Source organism: Geotrypetes seraphini, chromosome 4 (assembly GCF_902459505.1).
Source record: "Geotrypetes seraphini chromosome 4, aGeoSer1.1, whole genome shotgun sequence".
In the NCBI taxonomy this organism is placed as follows: domain Eukaryota; kingdom Metazoa; phylum Chordata; class Amphibia; order Gymnophiona; family Dermophiidae; genus Geotrypetes; species Geotrypetes seraphini.
Window position 1 is genome coordinate 146,197,331 of NC_047087.1, and position 19,856 is coordinate 146,217,186.

General features: G+C 44.2%; 1 protein-coding gene across 1 annotated transcript; it reads left to right on the plus strand.

The window, feature by feature from the left end:
* Window positions 1–8,524: 8,524 nt before the first annotated feature.
* Window positions 8,525–18,252, plus strand: LOC117359435 (metallothionein-like). Its single transcript, XM_033942201.1, has 3 exons — window positions 8,525–8,687; window positions 16,867–16,932; window positions 17,823–18,252. The coding sequence occupies exons 1-3, from the start codon at window positions 8,657–8,659 to the stop codon at window positions 17,915–17,917; spliced, it is 192 nt and encodes a 63-aa protein (XP_033798092.1). The 5' UTR covers window positions 8,525–8,656; the 3' UTR covers window positions 17,918–18,252.
* The last annotated feature ends 1,604 nt before the right edge of the window (window positions 18,253–19,856 follow it).

Consider the following 19,856-nt stretch of genomic DNA (forward strand, 5'->3'; position numbering starts at 1 on the left):
TAAATAGGAAATGGAAACAAGGCAATTTTTTGGACTAAACCCTTTTCCTCAGGTCAGGACAGGATACCATAACAGTACTGTTCTGGAGAAAGATTTGGCCTCTGAAAACTAATTGAAAAATGGATTAGTTCAATAAAATTGTATTTTTTTATTTCTCATTATTTGTTTTATTTTTATTTGTTGATTTGTAAAGTGGTGATTGTTATGTATCAGTTTTTTCAAATTTACATCTATTGTCTTTATATTTTGCACACTATCAGAGGACATGTATTACTGTTTTTGTGGTGTTGTGGTGTTGCTTTGTATGCAGAGTCTGGTTTCTTGGCGTTCAAGATGCTGCCTTTTCCTAGGTACACTCTTGTGCGATATGTGGATTGTTACTAAAAATCATATTTTTCATATAGGTTGGGGGGGGTGGGGGGGGTGGGTGTCAAAAAATGATGGGCCCCGGGTGTCACATATGCTAGGTACGCCACTGACAATTATCCAGGTGAGAAAGCACAAAGGTGTAAAGTAGGGTAAAGTCTTTGTCAGTAAAGTATTGACAGAGGCATTTCACAGATGTATTGACAGAGGCATGTCACAGATAGTAGACCACCTTGGAGATTTGGGATGATAGAGACAGGCTAGCAAACTTAGGCCCATATGCACTAAAGTCAGAAATTGTCTAACAATCATTGCTACACTAATTTGGCGATGATCATATTTGCCAACCCAATGCACAAAATGGCTCACTGTGTGGTTTTCTGCATGATTGCTCATTCTCCAATCCAGTTATACAAATAAGGCTATTAATATTGAAATAGATACCAGATAGTGAGGACAAATCTACAATAAGTGGATTTCTTGCTAGACCTCAAACACCCAAAGCACTACTTCTAATTCTATTCTATATCAATTGGACATTTCTTTAAGTTTCCTTATCTAGTTGATTTATTAATATTGAAATGCCATGTAAACTAGCCAAGTAATTGATGCTCTGCACAAAAAAATGTGATCACTTTTAGCGATCTGAAAAAAGTGACTGGTCAAGGCCAGTTGCTTACCTGTCCTAACGATAATTCAGCCCTGAAATTAATATATTTATAACATTTACCATAACTTTTATTTTTTAATGGGCACACATGCACAATATCTGCCCCATTAAAAAAATGCAAAAAAATAACGCGAGTCGAACTGCCCCCCTCCAATCACGAGATACCACATACCCCCAATGACAACCGCTGGTCCATGAACTCCCCCAATGATGACAGCCACCCCTGAGACAAACTCAGGAGGGATGCCCACTCCCTCCTGCCTCAGCTACCCTGTTGTTCATCCAGGCCACCTGGACCCCTCTGACACTCCCCCCACCGACTCTCCTCTGGCACTCCCTTACACTTCCTCCAACACCCCCCAATCTACATGAAGATCCCCCTCCCACCACCCCATCGACAAAACCCCAAAAGACAGCCCTGATTGTCCTGGATACCTTAGACCCTGATTGTCCTGGATACCTTAAGCCCCTCCTATGGAAGGAGCCTTAGGTACCCAGGTCAGTTGGAGTCATAGGCCCCTTCCCAGTGCATCCCAGGATGCACTGGTGAGGGGCTTAAGATCCTGATAGGGGGGTTACGCACTGGTGAGGAGCTTAAGGTCCTGATAGGGGGGTTGCTTGAGCTGGCAGGGTTCTGAGCTGACCCCCCCCCCAGCCCACCAGAACACCAGGGCTGTCTTTTGGGGTCTTGATGGTGAGAGGGGGGATCTTTGTGTAGGGTGGGGGTTGTTGAGGAGCATGGACTGTGCCAGGTTGGAGTGTCAGGGGGAGTCCAGGTGGCCCAGATGCACAACTAGGTTGCTGAGGCAGGAGGGAGTGAGCATCCCTCCTGTCTTTCTAGGTGTGTTGCTGTCGTGGGGGTGGTTGTCATCGTCGGGGAGGTTTGGGGTCTCATGGTTGTTGTTTTTTTTTGGGGGGGGAGTGACAGCTGTGGTCAGGAGGGGGGCCAGCATGACTTTTTTAAATGGAGATAGATATTGTGCGTGCTACCTATGCACAACATCTGTGTCCGCTAAAAAAAATAAAGGGTTTCCTGCCCCAAACAGCTGAGTGGTAAAAGGCTGCTTCAGGGCTTTCCCTGACTCTCATCTATTCAGGCTTCCCCTGCCGGCTCTGCACATGTGTGAGAGTCATTCTCACAGCGATTCATTGGCAGGATCGGACGGGGATTATGACAAACCTCTGCTCAAATCATTTGCATGCAAACTTGTTTGAGCATCAGTTTCTCTTTTGGAATCGTCCAAACATTGGACTGCAGTGGACCCACACGGTCTTGCCAACCCTGTTTAGTACATCTAGAGTTCTAGACCTTAGTCTTTGGATTCCAGGATGATGTAATCCCATGTGAAGTATGGACGAGGGAATAGGCAGGATATTTTGCACATCCATAACAGCTTGGTTTTGGTTGGGTTTAGTTGGAGTTTGTTGGATGTCCCACACAGCAGATGTAATGCAGCCCATTCAGTTCCTATTGGATGCATCACATTTGCCGTGCCTGGACTCATTACTATGGCTTTGTAAAAGGGGCCCAATGTTTGTTAAATCTAATACAGAGCTCTGTGTGACAGCTGAATGCAGCACTATAGCCCTAGTTAAAGAGAAGCAATCTGCAGATGAACTCAAGAGATGCCAAGTTACCCAATTCCAGGCTGGAGATTTTGGAACAGTCCTATATTTCATCTTGTTGCATTATGGGACTCACAGCACTGATTTCAATTGGCAGGAACAGACACTACAACTCCCACACTGCTTTGAGATATAACAGGGGTAGGGAATTCCGGTCCTCGAGAGCTGCATTCCAGTTGGGTTTTCAGGATTTCCCCAATGAATATGCATGAGATCTATTTGCATGCACTGCTTTCAATGCATATTCATTGGAGAAATCCTGAAAACCCGACTGGAATACAGCTCTCGAGGACCGGAGTTCCCTACCCCTGAGATATAAGTTCAAAACCAGGACTGACCAATATAACTTGGTATCTCTATGACTTACAGTCAAGCAATGGCATATAATGCAGAGATGCCAAGTTATTCAATTCCATGCTGGAGACTTGTAGGCAGTGGCGTACCTAGGGGGGGGCGGGCCGCCCCGGGTACCAGCTCATTAGGGGTGCTCGAGCCTTGGAGTCATGGCCCGGGAACTTCCCTGCTATGGCCCGACTCCAAGGCTTCCGCGAGTCCCCGAAGTGATCCTGCCTGAGCCCTCTCTCAAATTCCATTCACCCACGGCCACACACCCCGTTGCCGTCGGAGCTTGGTCAGCAACTTCCGGTTTCCGGCTGGGTGGAAGAAAGAAAGGGAGCCCGAGCCGTGTGGGACACTGCAATTAAGGCAGGAACTGAGGGTGAGTATCGCTGGGCTGCTTGGTGGTGGTTTTATTGTTATTTTATTTCTGCCCGAATCAATTTTTTAAAAAGCCCAAAATCGGCCTCCCGAATCATCAACTGACCCTCCCCCCCTAAAGCAGGATCGGCAATTTCCTCTTGCTAGCCGGCTCCTGCTTTAGAGGGCGAGGGGGGAGGGTCAGTTGGGAATTACTGCAATGTCCTGCTTCCCCTCTGGCCTCCTGACCCGTACCTAATTGCATTAGACAGTACTAGATGGGGGGTGTAGGCCTTAAGGGGTGGGGTGTAGGCCTTAAGAGGGAGGTGTAGGCCTTAAGGGGGGGGACAGACCTTTGGGTGGGAGGTAAAGACCTTTGGGGGGGTGTAGGCTTTCAGGGGGGACAGATCTTCGGGTGGGGGGGTGCAGGCCTTCAAGGGGGGTGCAGGCCTTCAGGGGGGTGCAGGCCTTCAGGAGGTACAGACCTTCGGGGGGGGGTGCAGGCCTTCAGGGGGGGTACAGGCCTTCAGGGGGGTGCAGACCTTCAGGAGGTACAGACCTTCAGGGGGGGGTGCAGGCCTCCAGGGGGTGCAAGCCTTCAGGGGGGTGCAGGCCTTCAGGAGGTACAGACCTTCAGGGGGGGGTGCAGGCCTCTAGGGGGGTGCAGGCCTTCAGGAGGTACAGACCTTCGGGGGAGGGTGCAGGCCTCCAGGGGGGTGCAGGCCTTCAGGGGGGTGCAGGCCTTCAGGGGGGGGTGCAGGCCTCCAGGAGGATGCAGGCCTTCAGGGGGGTGCAGGCCTTCGGGGGGGTGCAGGCCTTCGGGGGGGAGTGCAGGCCTTCGGGGTGGGTGCAGGCATTCGGGGTGGGTGCAGGCCTTCAGGATGGATGCAGGCCTTCAGGGGGGGAAAGACCTTCGGGTGGGGGGTACAATCCTTCGGGGAGGGTGCAGGCCTTCAGGGGTGGGGTTTAGGCCTTCAGAGGGGGACAGACCTTTGGGTGGGAGGTAAAGTCCTTCGGGGGGGTGCAGGCCTTCAGGGGTGGGGTGTAGCCCTTCAGAGGGGGGACAGACCTTCGTGGGAGGGGGGTCCTGGTGTAAAAGTATACAGAGGGAGAGAGGGAAGGGGGGGTTCAAAGATACGTGCATATGCCAGACTTTGGGGGTTAGAAATAATGGGTCTAAAAACAGAGGAGTGGGAGAGAGATGGTGCATAATGGGATTTAGGGAGGGAAGGAACAGAAAGGGAGAGAACTTGGAAACAGGGGATGGTGTGGAGGGGGGATAGAGATACTGGATAGGAGGATAGTTGGGAACAGAAAGGGAGAGATGGTGGATCCTGGGGTGGTGGGGAGTTGAGAAAAGGTGAATCTGTGGATCGAGACAAAAAAAGGAAAGATGCCAGATCTCTGGGAGAGGGAAGGGAAACGGAAGGGGAGGACAGAGATGGCAGACGGATGGTTAGCACGGAGAAAGGAGACCCTGGCAAGCAAGACAACAAGAGCATGGGACCAACAAGATTTGAATATTGACCAGAGAACAAAAGGTAGAAAAAATAATTTTATTTTCTGTTTTGTGATTACAATATGTTAGATTTGAAAAGTGTACATGAGACAGCTTGAAATGGGAACTTTTCTATTTTTGTGAATGGCAAGGCTGAGTTCAGTTAAAATATATGCTTTATAAGAAAATATAATAATGTGTTTTATAAAGTTTATAAGCATTGCTGGCATACTCGGTGAGGTGTTCCTAGTGTTGGTGGTGGTGGTAGCATGTCAGTGTGTTGAGAGGAAGAGGTAGTCTGGGAAATTCTGCTGAGCAAACTCTGGGCCCATTTCCACCCCCAGTTAGTCCACTCCACTCAACTGGTTCACACACTGAGTGGGTCTTTGGGTGTTATTTCTGGGTAGTTGTTTAAGAATCTCTTCCAGTGGTTTGTCAGTATCTCCTTCTGGTCTAAGGAAGGAAACTTTGTCAACCTTAGCATTGACCTTCAGAATATGTTTGTAACAGCGCTGCTTGTGTGGCATTAGGCTATGTAGTGATCGAAAGAAAAAAACAGACCTTTGCACATTTTTGCACTATATGGTGGGTGTATGAGGAGATTCATTTCCTGCACAGTTAAGTCCGTGTGAAGTTACCTTGTGCTGTATTTGACATCTAGCAAGGTCTCTGTTTGGAAGGAAAGATCTAAGCTTAAAAATGAAGTGGCCAGAAGTTATGTTAAAAGAAGATAGCGTAGCTGGTTTTAAGAAAGGTTTGGACAAATTCCTGGAGGAAAAGTCCATTGTCTGTTATTAAGACTTGGGGGAAGCGTCTGCTTGCCCTGGATTGGTGCACTCAGCAGCAACAAATACTAGTTTTGGCTGGCTCTTTCCCCGCATTTCTCCTCTCTTCCCCACGATTTAATATCCAGTTCAGGCAGTAAGTAAATACATCGGCAGGGGGGGGTCTGGTAAGTCTTGGGGGCTGGGGATGGAAGGTGAGAATCAGTTCTGTAGGCTATCAGAAATTTCCTTAATTATCTACTCACACAGAAAAGCAGTAAAGTCAATAGGTTCTCTGAGTGGGAACAACCTGTTTGATCTTGCACTCTTGTGATTGACCAATTGTTTATTACTGTTTAATTTATCACATTGATTAATTTGAGCACACCTGAGGTGTCCTATGATGGTGTGCACTGCAGGCAGAGGGTGATTAACCTGTGCCTTATTGTGTAAAGCGCTGGAGAATTCTCTCCTCTCGCTTAACTCTCACGCTGAGGACACCCTGCTTCAGTATAATCATTTATATGATTTATCTTATAAACATTATTTCGTGGTCTTTTCCTCAAGTGCTGAGACATCAGGTTGTTCCCACTTGGAGAACCTATTGACTTTTACTGCTTTTCTGTGTGGCTTTAACATTTTTGCTATTCAGTATACCTAAACTATTATTCAGTAGAAAAAATTTGGTTTGTTCAATCAAATCCTGTGTGGACATTGGACTTCTATGAGTGAATGTTCTGCTTGATTGAACAAACTAAATTTTTTCTACTGAATAATAGTCTAGGTACAATGAAAGTAAATAGCAAAAATGTTTGAGTAGATAATTAAGGAAATCTTTTTCATATTGCTTGCTTATGGACTGGGAAAAAAGACTGTTCAAGCAAATGTCTCCAGAACTGCTTTAATGGAAAAATGTGATTTTTTTTTGTAAGTACTTTGTGAAATTTATTGTTGTTGTGAAATTTATTGTTGTACTTTGTTTAAACTTAAAAAGCGGTGTCATTAACAGTGAATCGAATCGAAAAATCGATTCAACAGGGTGAATCGAATCGAATGAAATATTTTTCTCTGAATCGGGCAGCACTATTGGCTACCATGAGAATGGGCTACTGGGCATGATGGACCATTGGTGTGACCCAGTTAGGCTATTCTTATGTTATGTTCTCATCTGTAGGGGCCTTTGTTTTCACTTCTTATTTTAATGTATTTTTTTCCTGGGAACTTATCAGTGTTTTTTTATAATGGGAACAAAATGGAAGAGAATTAATGTGTGTGGAATGGGGGGGGGGTAACTAATTTCTTCAGCTAAATAATTCAATCCACTTCAAACAGACATAGGAGAACTTGTGCACCATTCACACACCCTCCAACCAAAAACGTCAAAAGAAAAAAACTGTTCGACAACCTCCTAGCCATTCGAACTGCAACACTCGACCCCCAACTCTACAACCAATTGATATCAACCACAGACTTCAAAACCTTCAAAAAGAAATAAAAACCCTTCTATTCAAAAAACACATAAAACCGAACTAACACAATCAGAACTGTCCCAAGCATCACCTGCAACTACTCCATATGTACTTCTAATGTCATGACAATTTAGACATAATTTATGTTATGTTATGTTTGGAATAATGGTTACATATGAGGTTCAATAAAATAAAATTTTCACTGCCTGTTTCTATTCTGACCATTTATTCCATTTCATGGTTATTGCAAAAAAAAAAATAAATAAAAATTTTTACATGGGGGGGGTGTCAAAAAATGCTGGGCCCCGGGTGCCACATACCCTAGGTACGCCACTGCTTGTAGGCCATTCCTGTTTTTGAATCTATATCCAAAGCAGTGTGGGGTTTATATTGCTTGTTCCTGCCCATTGAAATAGGGTTACAAGACATCCAAGAAAACCTGGACATATCCTCTTTCCGGGTGTCTTGACAGATTTTCAAAACCTGGCAGTTTGTCCGGGTTTTGGAAGGCCCCAAATTCGGGGTTGCACCTGGGAGACCTCCGAGCACGCATAGATGCGATAATATCACATGCATGTGTGTGATGTCATCGCATTGCATGCATTGAGGCCCTCCAGATGCAGCCCAGACTTGGAGAGGAGGTTTGTGTGGAGATGGGGATGGGGCTTTGGCCACATGTCCTGTTTTTCTTGAACAAATCTGGTATAGAAATACAGTAATTAATAGTAGTAGTAGTATATTGAAATCAGTATTGCAAGTCCCATAATGCACCAGGATGGGTCAGTCAGAAATTCAGGACTATCTAAATTCTCTAGCCTTAAACTGGGTAACTTGGCATCTCTGTAAACTAATTACACTGGGCAGTACCTCAAAAGCATAGGAGCAGTTTAATTGGGTGCTGAGCAGCCCCCCCCCCCCCAACACACACACAATATTGAGGAAACCCCTTCATTGTTCTAGTGAGGGGTGATTTATATTGCACCAGCAATCATTGTGAAATGTTGGCACCTATGTTTGAAGGTGTAGATTTGCATGTATTTCGTGATATTCTTTCCTTCCTCTGTCCTAAAAAAAAAAATAAATAAAGCAGGAACCAATTCCCACTATTGTGCTGCATGTACGGTAAGCCTTTCAGTCAACTGTTTACACAGTGCCCTCCTCGCCCACTGAATTATTGAGGATGGACTGCACACCACACTGTCAAATGCTTCAACGTAAAATGCGGCTAGGCTGTTGCAGAGGGAAAGATGTTGCAAGACTATGGAACGTGTGAAAAAATGAAGAAGAAGAAGAAAAAAAATGCAGGAGCGAGTGCAGAGGATTAAGGCACAGCAGAGAGCGTGTGCACAGCAACTTGGTAGCAAGTGCAGCAGTGTGTATGGAGTTTATTCAGACGAGGTAGCGTGTGCAGGGCTGGGGTGGAGCTTGCAGTTTGTTTAGGTAGGATTTGCACTCGGTTTCATAGCAATAATTCTATATAAACAAGCAAGGAAAAGAGCAAAAGCAAATCGCGAACCTTTCTGCACGTGAGTGGCAAGTTATCCCTATAGAAGTCCGCAGATCTGAAATGGATCCTCAGGATTGTAAATGCGCTACCGGTGAGTTTTTGCAATGTTAGTTTTAATATAGTAGTTGTTGCTTTTTTGATAAGAAGAGTTCAAAATAGAGGTTTATTTTATGTAGAAATTTTAGGATCAGATGTACCTTTCTCCTCTACTTCCAATTCCAGACTTTGTTCTTTTAATCTCGCTGCCCTGAATGCCTGGAATAAACTACCCGAGTTTGTCTGCTACGCTCCTTCCCTGGCCTTGTTCAGAAGTAAGCTGAAACCCCACCGTTTTTAAACAGCCTTCAACTGGTAACCCTATTCTTCTCGGCTCACCACTTTAGCCACCAGTTTAACCATCCTCTCTAATTGTGTAACCCCTACCCTGTTTGTCTATGTTGATTGTTTAGATTGTAAATTCATTATAGCAAGGACTGTCTTTTACAGAGCTGCGTATGTCTGGTAGTCGTCTAGAAATAATTTAGTAGTAGATGTTTTGATTTCAATAGTGTTTTCAAGGAACAGAGCTTGCTGTGGTTACAGTCTCTGCTACTATTATTTTGACAGCCTACTAGACATACAAGCAGCCTGTACAGAGTTACAAAGAAGAAAAACAGTCCCTGCTCGAAAGAGCTTACAATCTAAACAGCCAAGACAGACAAACAGGATGTCATGGATACAGTTAAGGGGAATGGTTAATCAGCTGGCTGGGTTGGAGGGCAGAGTAGGGTTTGAAGGCTATATCAAAAAAGTGGGTTTCGGGTTTGCTTTTAAACAAGGGAAGGGGCTTAACAAACTCGGGTAATTTATTCCAGGCATTCAGGGCAGCGAGATTAAAAGAACAAAGTCTGGAATTGGCAGTGGAAGAGAAGGGTAAAGCTAAGAGCAGCTTATCTGAGGAACAGAGTTCGCTGGGAGGTGTATAAGGAGAGAGAAGAAAGGAGAGATGTTGAGGGGCAGCAGAATGAACACAATAGGAGCTTGAACTGCATGTAATAGTGCAGGGGTGCCCACACTTTTTTGGCTTGTGAGCTACTTTTAAAACGACCAAGTCAAAATGATCTACCAACAATAAAAATATTAAACATATACCCCCTCTTATACTGTGGTGCGCTAGCTGATTTAGCGTGCGCCCATTGTATTCTATGGACGCGTTAGCATTTAGTGCATGCTAAATCAGCTAGCGCGCCTTAGTAAAAGACCCCCCATATTTATTTATATATATATATATATATATATCGAGTGCACCTCTTCTGTCTTCCAGACCTCGCTCCATTCCCCAACCAACATCTCTCTCTGTCCTTCCAGCTTTTCTTTCTCTCTCCTCCACCCCTATTGGCAACATGTCTCCCTCCTCTTTGTTCTTCCTCAGGGTCTCTCCCCTTCTGTCTCTTCTGTCCCATAGTCCAACATCTGCCCCCTCTCTTCTGCCTCCCCTTTGTTTCAGGTTTCTCCCTCTCTATCTTCCTTCTGCTAACATTTTGAGTCCTCCCACCTTTGGTCCAGGTCTTTGTGTCTCTCACTCTCTTTGTCTTCCCCCTCCCCAGGGCCTGGCATCTCTCTCTCCTCGGTTCAGAGTGTTTCAACCTCTCTAAGCCCTCTAGTAGTCCAGGATCTGCCTTATCTGCCTTGTCTTCCCACTCCCTTTTTGTTCAAGGCTGCTTTCCTGCCCCTCCTCAAGGTCCTTTTGTCTCTTCTCTCTCCCACCCCCTCCCCGATCCAGCGTCTCTAAAGCAGTCTCCTTCCTGCCGGGACCCTCGCAACGGGCTCAATTTTACCCTGACGTGTGGGACCTTATCTCCACTGCTTCCCTCAGACTGGATCATCGAGCTGCTTCCCTTAGACTGGATCCCTCACCTCCGTTCTTCCCTCTGGGCCTACCACAGTTGAAAGTTCATTACGGCAGCCCGCAGAGCGAACGTAGCATGCGGCCATCAGCTTCTGTAGCACGTTCCCTCTGCCGTGGTCCCGCACCTCCTCTGACGTTGGGGGCGGGACATCGGCAGAGGGAACGTGCTACAGAGGCTGAATGCAATCTGCTACGTTCGCTCTGCAGGCTGCCATAATTCCACTATTTTAAAGGTGAGACAGTGACCGGGGGAATGCTAGGGAGAACATTGGCTCTGCGAGCTATCGGCGTTGCCTTTGCGATCGATCGACGTTTTGGGCACCCCTGCAATAGTGGATATGGAGCCAATGAAGTGAGTTAAGGAGAGGGGTGATATGAGCATAGAGAGGTTGTTAGATGAGTCATGAAGTAGAGTTTTGCACAGATTGCAAAGGGGAGAGGCGACACTGCAGGAGACCTGTTAGAAGTAGATTACAGTAATCTAAGTGTGAGATTGCCAGAGCGGTGACAAGGATCTGGGTAGTAAGCTCAGAGAGAGAAAGGGGTGAATTTTGGTGATATTGGAGATAGACAGAAGTGACAGGTTTTAGCAGCTTGTTGAATGTGTGTGGAAAATGAGAGATCGGAATCGAAGACTCCAAGCTTGTGAGCAGAGGAGACTGAAACAATGAAACATAGAAACATAGTAGATGACGGCAGATAAAGACCCAACCTGATTCAATTTAAATTTTTTCTTCTTAGCTATTTCTGGGCAAGAATCCAAAGCTCTACCCGGTACTGTGCTTGGGTTCCAACTGCCGAACTCTCCATTAAAACCTACTCCAGCCCATCTAAACCCTCCCAGCCATTTAAGCCCTCTCCAGCCCATCCTCCCCCTAATGGCCATATACAGACACAGACCGTGCAAGTCTGCCCAGTACTGGCCTTGGTTCAATATTTAATATTATTTTCTGATTCTAGATCCTGTGTTCATCCCATGCTTCTTTGAACTCAGTCACCGTTTTCCTCTCTACCACCTCTCTCGGGAGTGCATTCCAGGCATTCACCAATCTCTCTGTAAAGTAGAATTTCCTAACATTGCTCTTGAATCTACCACCCCTCAACCTCAAATTATGTCCTTTGGTTTTACCATTTTCATTACTCTGGAAAAGATTTTGTTCTAAGTTAATACCTTTTCAAGTATTTGAAAGTCTCAATCATATCTCCCCTGTCTCTCCTTTCCTCTAGGGTATACATATTCAGGGCTTCCAGTCTCTCCTCATAAGTCTTCCGGCGCAACCCTCCTATCATTTTTGCCACCCTCCTCTGAAACGCTTCAAGTCTTCTTATGTCCTTCGCCAGATACGGTCTCCAAAACTGAACACAATACTCCAAGTGGGGCCTCACCAATGACCTGTACAGGGGCATCAACACCTTCTTCCTTCTACTGACTACGCCTCTCTTTATACAGGCCAGCATCCTTCTGGCAACAGCCACTGTCTTGTCATACTGTTTTTTCGCCTTTAGATATTCGGACACTATCACCCCAAGGTCCCTCTCCCCATCCGTGCATATCAGCTTCTCACCTCCCAGCATATACGGTTTCTTCCGATTATTAATCCCCAAATGCATTACTATGCATTTCTTTGCTATAAATTTTAGTTGCCAGGCATTAGACCATTCCTCTAACTTTTGCAGATCCTTTTTCATATTTTCCACTCCCTCTTCGGTGTCTACTCTGTTACAAATCTTGGTATCATCTGCAAAAAGGCACACTTTTCCTTCTAACCCTTCAGCAATGTCACTCACAAATATATTGAACAGGATCGGCCCCAGCACCGAACCCTGAGGGACTCCACTTCTCACCTTTCCTTCCTCTGAGCGACTTCCATTAACCACTACCCTCTAGTCTAGCGTCTGTCAGACAGCCAGTTTCTAACCCAGTTCACCACTTTGGGTCCTAACTTTAGCCCTTCAAGTTTGTTCAACAGCCTCCTATGAGGAACCGTATCAAAGACTTTGCTGAAATCTAAGTAAATTACATCTAGCATATGTCCTCAATCCAGCTCTCTGGTCACCCAATCAAAAAATTCAATCAGGTTCGTTTAGCACGATTTACCTTTTGTAAAGCCATGTTGCCTTGGATCCTGTAACCCATTAGATTCAAGGAAGTACACTATCCTTTCTTTCAGCAACACTTCCATTATTTTACCAACAACTGAAGTGAGGCTCACCGGCCTGTAATTTCCTGCTTCATCCCTGTGACCACTTTTGTGAATAGGGACCACATCTGCTCTCCTCCAATCCCCAGGAACCACTCCCGTCTCCAGAGATTTGTTGAACAAGTCTTTAATAGGATTTGCCAGAACCTCTCTGAGCTCCCTTAGTATCCTAGGATGGATCTCGTCTGGTCCCATTGCTTTGTCCACCTTCTGCTTTTCAAGTTGCTCATAAACACTCTCCTCCATGAACAGTGCAGAATCTACTCCATTTTCTTGTGTAACTTTGCCAGACAATCTCGGTTCTCCAGGATTTTCTTCTGTGAACACAGAACAGAAGTATTTGTTTAGCACATTTGCTTTTTCCTCATCACTCTCCACATATCGGTTCCCAGCATTTTTTAGTTTAGCAAATCCATTTTTCATCTTCCTCCTTTCACTAATATATCAGAAAATTTTTGTCTCCCTTTTTTTACATTTTTAGCCATTTGTTCTTCCCCCTGTGCTTTCACCAGACATATCTCTCTTGGCTTCTTTAAGTTTCACCCTGTAGTCCTTTCTGCACTTCTCTTCTTGGGGGTTTTTATTTCATGAACGCCAACTCTTTCGCCTTTATTTTCTCCTCCACTAGTTTGGAGAACTATATCAGCTTCCTTTTTTCTCTTGTTTTTATTTATTTTCTTCACATAAAGGTCCATAGCCATTATTACCGCCCTTTTCAGCTTAGACCACTGTCTTTCCACTTCTCTTATGTCCTCCCATCCTAACAGCTCTTTCTTCAGGTACTCTCCCATTGCATTAAAGTCTGTACGTTTGAAATCTAGGACTTTAAGTATCATGCGGCCGCTCTCCACTTTAGCTGTTATATCAAACCAAACCGTTTGATTGCTACTTCCCAGGTGAGCACCCACTCGAACATTAGAGATACTATCTCCATTTGTGAGGACCAGATCCAATATCTCTTTCCCTCGTGGGTTCTGTCACCATTTGTCTGAGCAGAGCTTCTTGAAAGGCATCCACAATCTCCCTACTTCTTTACGAAGACAAAGCAATTTACATGTATATAGGTACAGTCAAACATCGGTTTGCAAGTAACATGGTTTGCGAGTGTTTTTGCAAGACAAGCAAAACACCTGAGCAAATTATGCCTCACAATCCAAGCATTGACTTGATTTGGAAGCCCCCCCGAGAACTGGCATCACCCCCCCATGCAGTCCTCTTACTAAGGTGCTCTAGTGGAATAGTGTTTGCTATTAACACATGCTAAATGATGTTTTGTCCAGAGGAACACAGTGGATTGCACAGTATTTAGCACACTGTTCTTCAACCACCGGTCTGCAGACCTGTGCCGGTCCGCAAGAAATTTCTGCCAGTCCGCACATTACCGGCAAGATTAAGGTCCCGTTTTCAGACCTCCTGTCCTGTTGTCCCCACACACAGCTTCGGAACAACGTCCCGAAGATGTGCTCGGGGACAACAGGACAGGCGATCATTTCCTGTCCTTACCTGTTGTGCAAAAAAAAAAAAAGCCTCCCTCCTTCCTTTCCCCCAGTCCCTTGCTCTTACTGCCCTGCTGCTGCTAAAGCCGACAGGAAGTCTTCTTCCGACATCAATTCTGACGTCGGAGAGGACGTTCTGGGCCAGCCAATCGCTGCCTGGCTGGCCCAGAATGTCCTCTCCGACGTCAGAATTGACGTCGGAAAGAAGACTTCCTGTCGGCTTTAGCAGCAGCAGGGCGGTAAGAGCAGGGGAAAGGAAAGAGGGAGGCTTTTTTTGCGTGGCAGGGAGGAAGGAGGTAGTCAGGAAAGCAGGCTGGCTTTGGCTAGGGAGGGAGGGAGAGAGGTAGACAGGCAGGCAGGCTGGCTATGGGGGTGGGACAAAGTGTGGAAGGCAGTGAGAGGGACATAGGAAGGAGGCACTTGGGGCACTAAGACAGGAAGGGGCACTAAGGACTTGGGTAGGAAGCACAAGGGGCACTAAGGACATGGGAGGAGGCACCGGGGCACTAAGGACATAGGAAGGAAAGAGGGAGGAAATAGAAAGGGACAATTTTTGGGCCTGAGTAAAGAAAGAAATGAAAGAAAGGAAACGCAACCAGAGACTCATGAAATCACAAGACAGCAAAGGTAGGAAAAATGATTTTATTTTCAATTTAGTGATCAAAATGTGTCAGTTTTGAGAATTTATATCTGCTTTCTATATTTTGCACTATATTTGTCTATTTTTCTATAGTTACTGAGATGACCGAGCTCGCGGAGATGGGGCGGAAACGGGGTTTTTACATTTTCCTAGTAGTTTGCCGGTCCACAAAATAATTATTTTATTTCTGCCGGAACACGGGTGTAAAAGGGTTGAAAACAAACTGATTTAGCATATACTAAATCCATTAGCGTACCTTGGTAAAAGGAGCCCCATATGGCCTATCCAGTCTGAGGATCTCTGATAAGAGCAGGAAGAGAACAGTTTCAAAGCAATGGGAAAGATTTAGGTTTAGATCAGTGGTCTCAAACTCAAACCCTTTGCAGGGCCACATTTTGGATTTGTAGGTACTTGGAGGGCCTCAGAAAAAAAATAGTTAATGTCTTATTAAAGAAATGACAATTTTGCATGAGGTAAAACTCTTTATAGTTCATAAATCTTTCCTTTTGGCTAAGTCTTAATAATATTGTATTTATAGCTAAAGAGACATACGATCAAGAAACTTTTTTATTTTACTTTTGTGATTATGCTAAACATACCGAGGGCCTCAAAATAGTACCTGGTGGGCCGTGAGTTTGAGAGCATTGGCCTAGATCCACTAAATATGGTCGTTAAGATCGTGTAGGTCACTGTGGACCAATTTTTGGGCCAATTGCCAAACAGCAGTCCATACTCAAAAGGCTTCCTATGCAAATGAGTTGAGTCGGATGTCTGCCTTAATCCCACCCAACCAGTTTTTGAAAAACTGACTCAACAAAGTCATGCTGCCCCCTCCCCCTATGATGACCCCAAACAAAGAGGCAGGAAGGATGCCCACTCCCTTCTGCCAATACCACTGGCTTTCCCCACCCCTCCCTGCGAATATCGCAACCACCCAGGCACTACCTTCCCTCCCTATCCCCTCCCCCCTCATGAAGATTGCAGCCCCAACACACACACACACTCTGAAGATCCTTGGCAAGAGGGATGATCACTACCTCCTGCCAATGACTCCACCCATACCACCTGCCCCGAATGGAGCAGGAGGGATGCTTAGTCCCTCCTGCGTTAGGCTTGCATCTCCAGACTGGTTGGCCTTCTCCTTCCCAGTGATCCTGGGGTGCACTTGAGGAGTCTAAGGTCCTGGTTGGCTCAGGTGTCCAAGGCCCCTCCCACAGGGGCATGGCAGAGACATTGAATGAACAAATGCAAGCAAAAGCACGAGGTGGGCTATTTAGCACATCGGGTCGGCACATTAGATCCGTTGCAAAACCAGTCAAACTGGTTTAGTGACAGTCAGAGGTGAGTTTGTGGGTGTGTGTACAGAGACTTAAAAATTGAAAAACTGCATTCTGCATTTTGGGGACCTTTTTACTAAAAGGCATTAATTAAGCCTTAATATCCATTTAGCACACAGGCTGCAATAAAATGCATTAAAGCATTTATGGTATTATGCTTGTTTGCATATGCTAAGTGCAAATTTACTATTAAAAACTTTTACAGGGGGTACATCATGGGCAGATGTTCCTGTGTTATCCAGTTATTGCATGTGCATTAGCACATACCAATTGGATGATGCAGGGTATTATACAACATAATTCTCCATCATCCAATTGCGAGAACTGATGGCAACCATTCAGATGAGGCAGCAATCCAGTGAGGGAGGGGCAGGAGCGCAGAAAGCTCACTCCTGCTGATACACCGCTGGATCACCAGAATTTAAAGCTCCCAGGGGGCTGGGAAGGGAGGGGGTACTGGAACTGCCTACCAATTAGACCTGCCCTATACCCTGTTCTGGCCTACCACTAGAGGGAGGGGGTACAGGGCAGGGATGGGGGTACAGGGTGCAGAGCCTGGCAAGGAGTGAGGGGGGGCTGGATGCCGAGCCTGGTATAAATTAGTACACAATTTGGTTCAGAATGGGTTTTTTTCTTTTATCCTCCTCTAAATCTAGGGTGTATCTTATAGTGCGAAAAATACAGTATTTATTTTTCTTTCAATTACAGGTGGCTCATGTACTTGTGCAGATTCTTGCAAATGCAAAAAGTGTGCATGTACGTCTTGCAAAAAAAGTGAGTAGTTTTCTTTTTAAATCATCTAATACAATCACGTTCATTGCATAAAAGACAACAGATAGCATGTTGGGTTCTCTAATCGTGCCTTTTTTTCATAGTCTAGCCAGAAATAAGAAGCATAAAGAACATGGGTGTCATTTAGGGGTATGCAGGGGCAATTCTCCCCCTTTTTTTTCAGTTTTCCTTATTTGATGTTTTTCATTACTTTATAAATATTATGCATGTTGCATCTTGTGACAAGTAAATTGATAGTCACATAAAGATTTGTTGGCTTGTTAAAGAATTTTCACATGTAGAGAAATGAAACAAAAGTGAAGTGAGTGCATTCCCCAAGTGAAGTTTACTAAGAAGATCCCAGTTTAGAAAATGCTTCTTCAGTTAGCATCACTTTGGGCTCCTTTTACTAAACTGCGTTAGAGTATTAACGCATGGAATAGCGCGTACTGAATTTCCATGCGCGCTAGACCTTAAGGCCAGCATTGAGCTGGCGTTAGTTCTAGCTGCTTAGGATGCGGTAATATCCTGCGTGCACTAAAAACGCTAGCATACCTTAGTAAAAGGAGCCCTTTGTAAGGAGCAAGTATGAAGTGTGAGAATTTTAAATATTTCATAACTCTAATGCATTAGTTTTTTTGTGGGGTTTTTTTTTTTTTTTTAAAGAAAAATATTTCTCTGAATGTTGGAAGACTTGCAACTACTGTGGAATTGGCTCTAAAACTTGTCAGGATTTATAATCTAGCTATGTAGATTGCTTAATGATTACAAAAAAGCACAAATGTTCTATTAGTGTTTTTTGTATTACCATTTTCAGATGTTTTTCTGGATTTTTTTTGTATCCAGTATCATTACTTGTATTTCAATGTATTAAAATTCTTAATTTTCTGTAGGCTGCTGTACCTGTTGCCCAGCTGATTGTAGCAAGTGTGGACAAGGATGTGTGTGCAAAGAAACTACTTCGGGTTCCTGCAACTGCTGTCCTTAAATTGAAGCTCTGGAAAGTGCTCAAGAAAATAATTTTATATGGGCTGTATGTGTATGGTAGTCAACCAGCAGCATCCATATTATAAGATTATCTCGAGCCCATCTTGGTTCACATTAGAGGTTTATTGCATCAGGATATAGCTTTTAATATGTACAGATCACATTAGAAGTGTGTGTTTTTTGTTTTTTTTTAATCAAACTGTTTTACATGAGATTATAGAAAAAAAAATAGAAAACTCAAGTTATTTCAAATTGGAACCAAGCTGAACATCACTGACACATTGCAAAATAGTTAACTTGGCACAAACAATAAAAATCTAAAATTTTACAAATCTGTATAGGAGTTATTCTTTGAAAATCGTGAGCTATAATCAGCATGTACAGCTGTTTCAGGACTTTTGAGTCCTCAGTTCTGTCAAAGAATACAGCCAAGCTGCTTATGCCTATCAGGCAGTGGTCTTAGGGTAGGATGGTAGAAGTTTTTTTTTTTTTTTTTGTTTGTTTTTTATTTATATTTATAAATTTTCAATTATAATCAATCAAGTTTAAACTTTTACAGAAAGCAAGATTCAATAAAAAAACAAAACATCCAACATATTTAATTTTGAAAGAAAAATAAATTCCGTCTTAAATCACGCTCAAGTCCTCATAGGATCCAAGATTATCAAATGGAATTTAAAGTAATCAGGTACAGAAGAAGAAAGAAACAATAATAGGTAGAACTGTAGTAAGGCAGTATCTATACATCATGCATCATGAGCTTTCTCCAGTCTTGACAGAGACAGGAATGTTGTCAGTTGTCAGGATTCAAAGAAAACAAATTTATGCGACTTATAATGAATGATACATTTGCAAGGGTATCGGAGAAAAAAGGTAGCTCCCAGGTCAGTAATTGCTGGTGTTAGCAATAAAAATTCCTTTTGACGCCTCTGTGTGTCCCTGGCCAGATCAGGAAACATTTGAACTTTTAATCCCAAAAATTCCTTATGCTTGTTTTTAAAATACAACTTCAATAGCTGTGTTTTATCCAATGTAAAAGCAATTGAAAGGAGTAAAGTAGCCGGAATGGCTACTTCCCTGTCTGAGGACTCTATTAATGCTGATATATCCAAAGGTTCTTGAATCACTTCTTGGTTCGCTTCCTGAGAGTTCTTTTGATCATTAGTGTCTTTAACAGGCAAATAATAAGCCTGTGTGAACGGTGGAATAGAAGATTCAGGAATTTCAAGTATTTCTACTAAGTAACGTTTGAGCATATCTCTAGGAGTTGCTTTGGGAATTTTAGGAAAATTAATTAATCTAAGATTATTGCTTTTTGAGAAATTCTCAAGTGATTCAAGCTTTCTTCTTAAGTTGGTATTGTCCTTAATCAATGCGTCCTGTATTGCTTTAAAGGATTTATTATTTTGTTGAGTTTCAATCTGTGATTTAATCAGTAGTATGATTTCCTTATCATGTTCTTTAAATTTTTCTTCCACTTGATTAAATTGAGAAGCTATAGTTTTTGGAATAGTAGCTACCAAGTCCCACAGAGCATCCAACATTACCACCTGGGGTTTAACAAGTTGAGGAAATTGTAAATGTAAAGTTTTATGCTCACCCACTAGCAAATCTTCCAGCTGCTGTTCAGGCTGTACTGAACCTACTCCTATGGATGTTAATGCCTCAAACTCCATGCTCAGGTTCCCAAGCAAAAGCTGGGAGCCTGAGTCTCCATTCCTCGGGTCGAACTCTGCTGCCTCTGGAGGAGGGAGCACTCCGACACCCGGAAGCTCCCCCTCCCTCGGGGAACTGGTCGTTTGAGGATTCGGAGGCGGTGCTCTTGCTTCAGGGCTGAAAGTTGTCTTGAGCCCCAGGGAGATCTGCTGCGTGCCGTTCCCTTGCAGCATCTCCAGCGGGGATAACCGCCCTGTTTCTGCCGACATGCCCTGCTTGCGCCG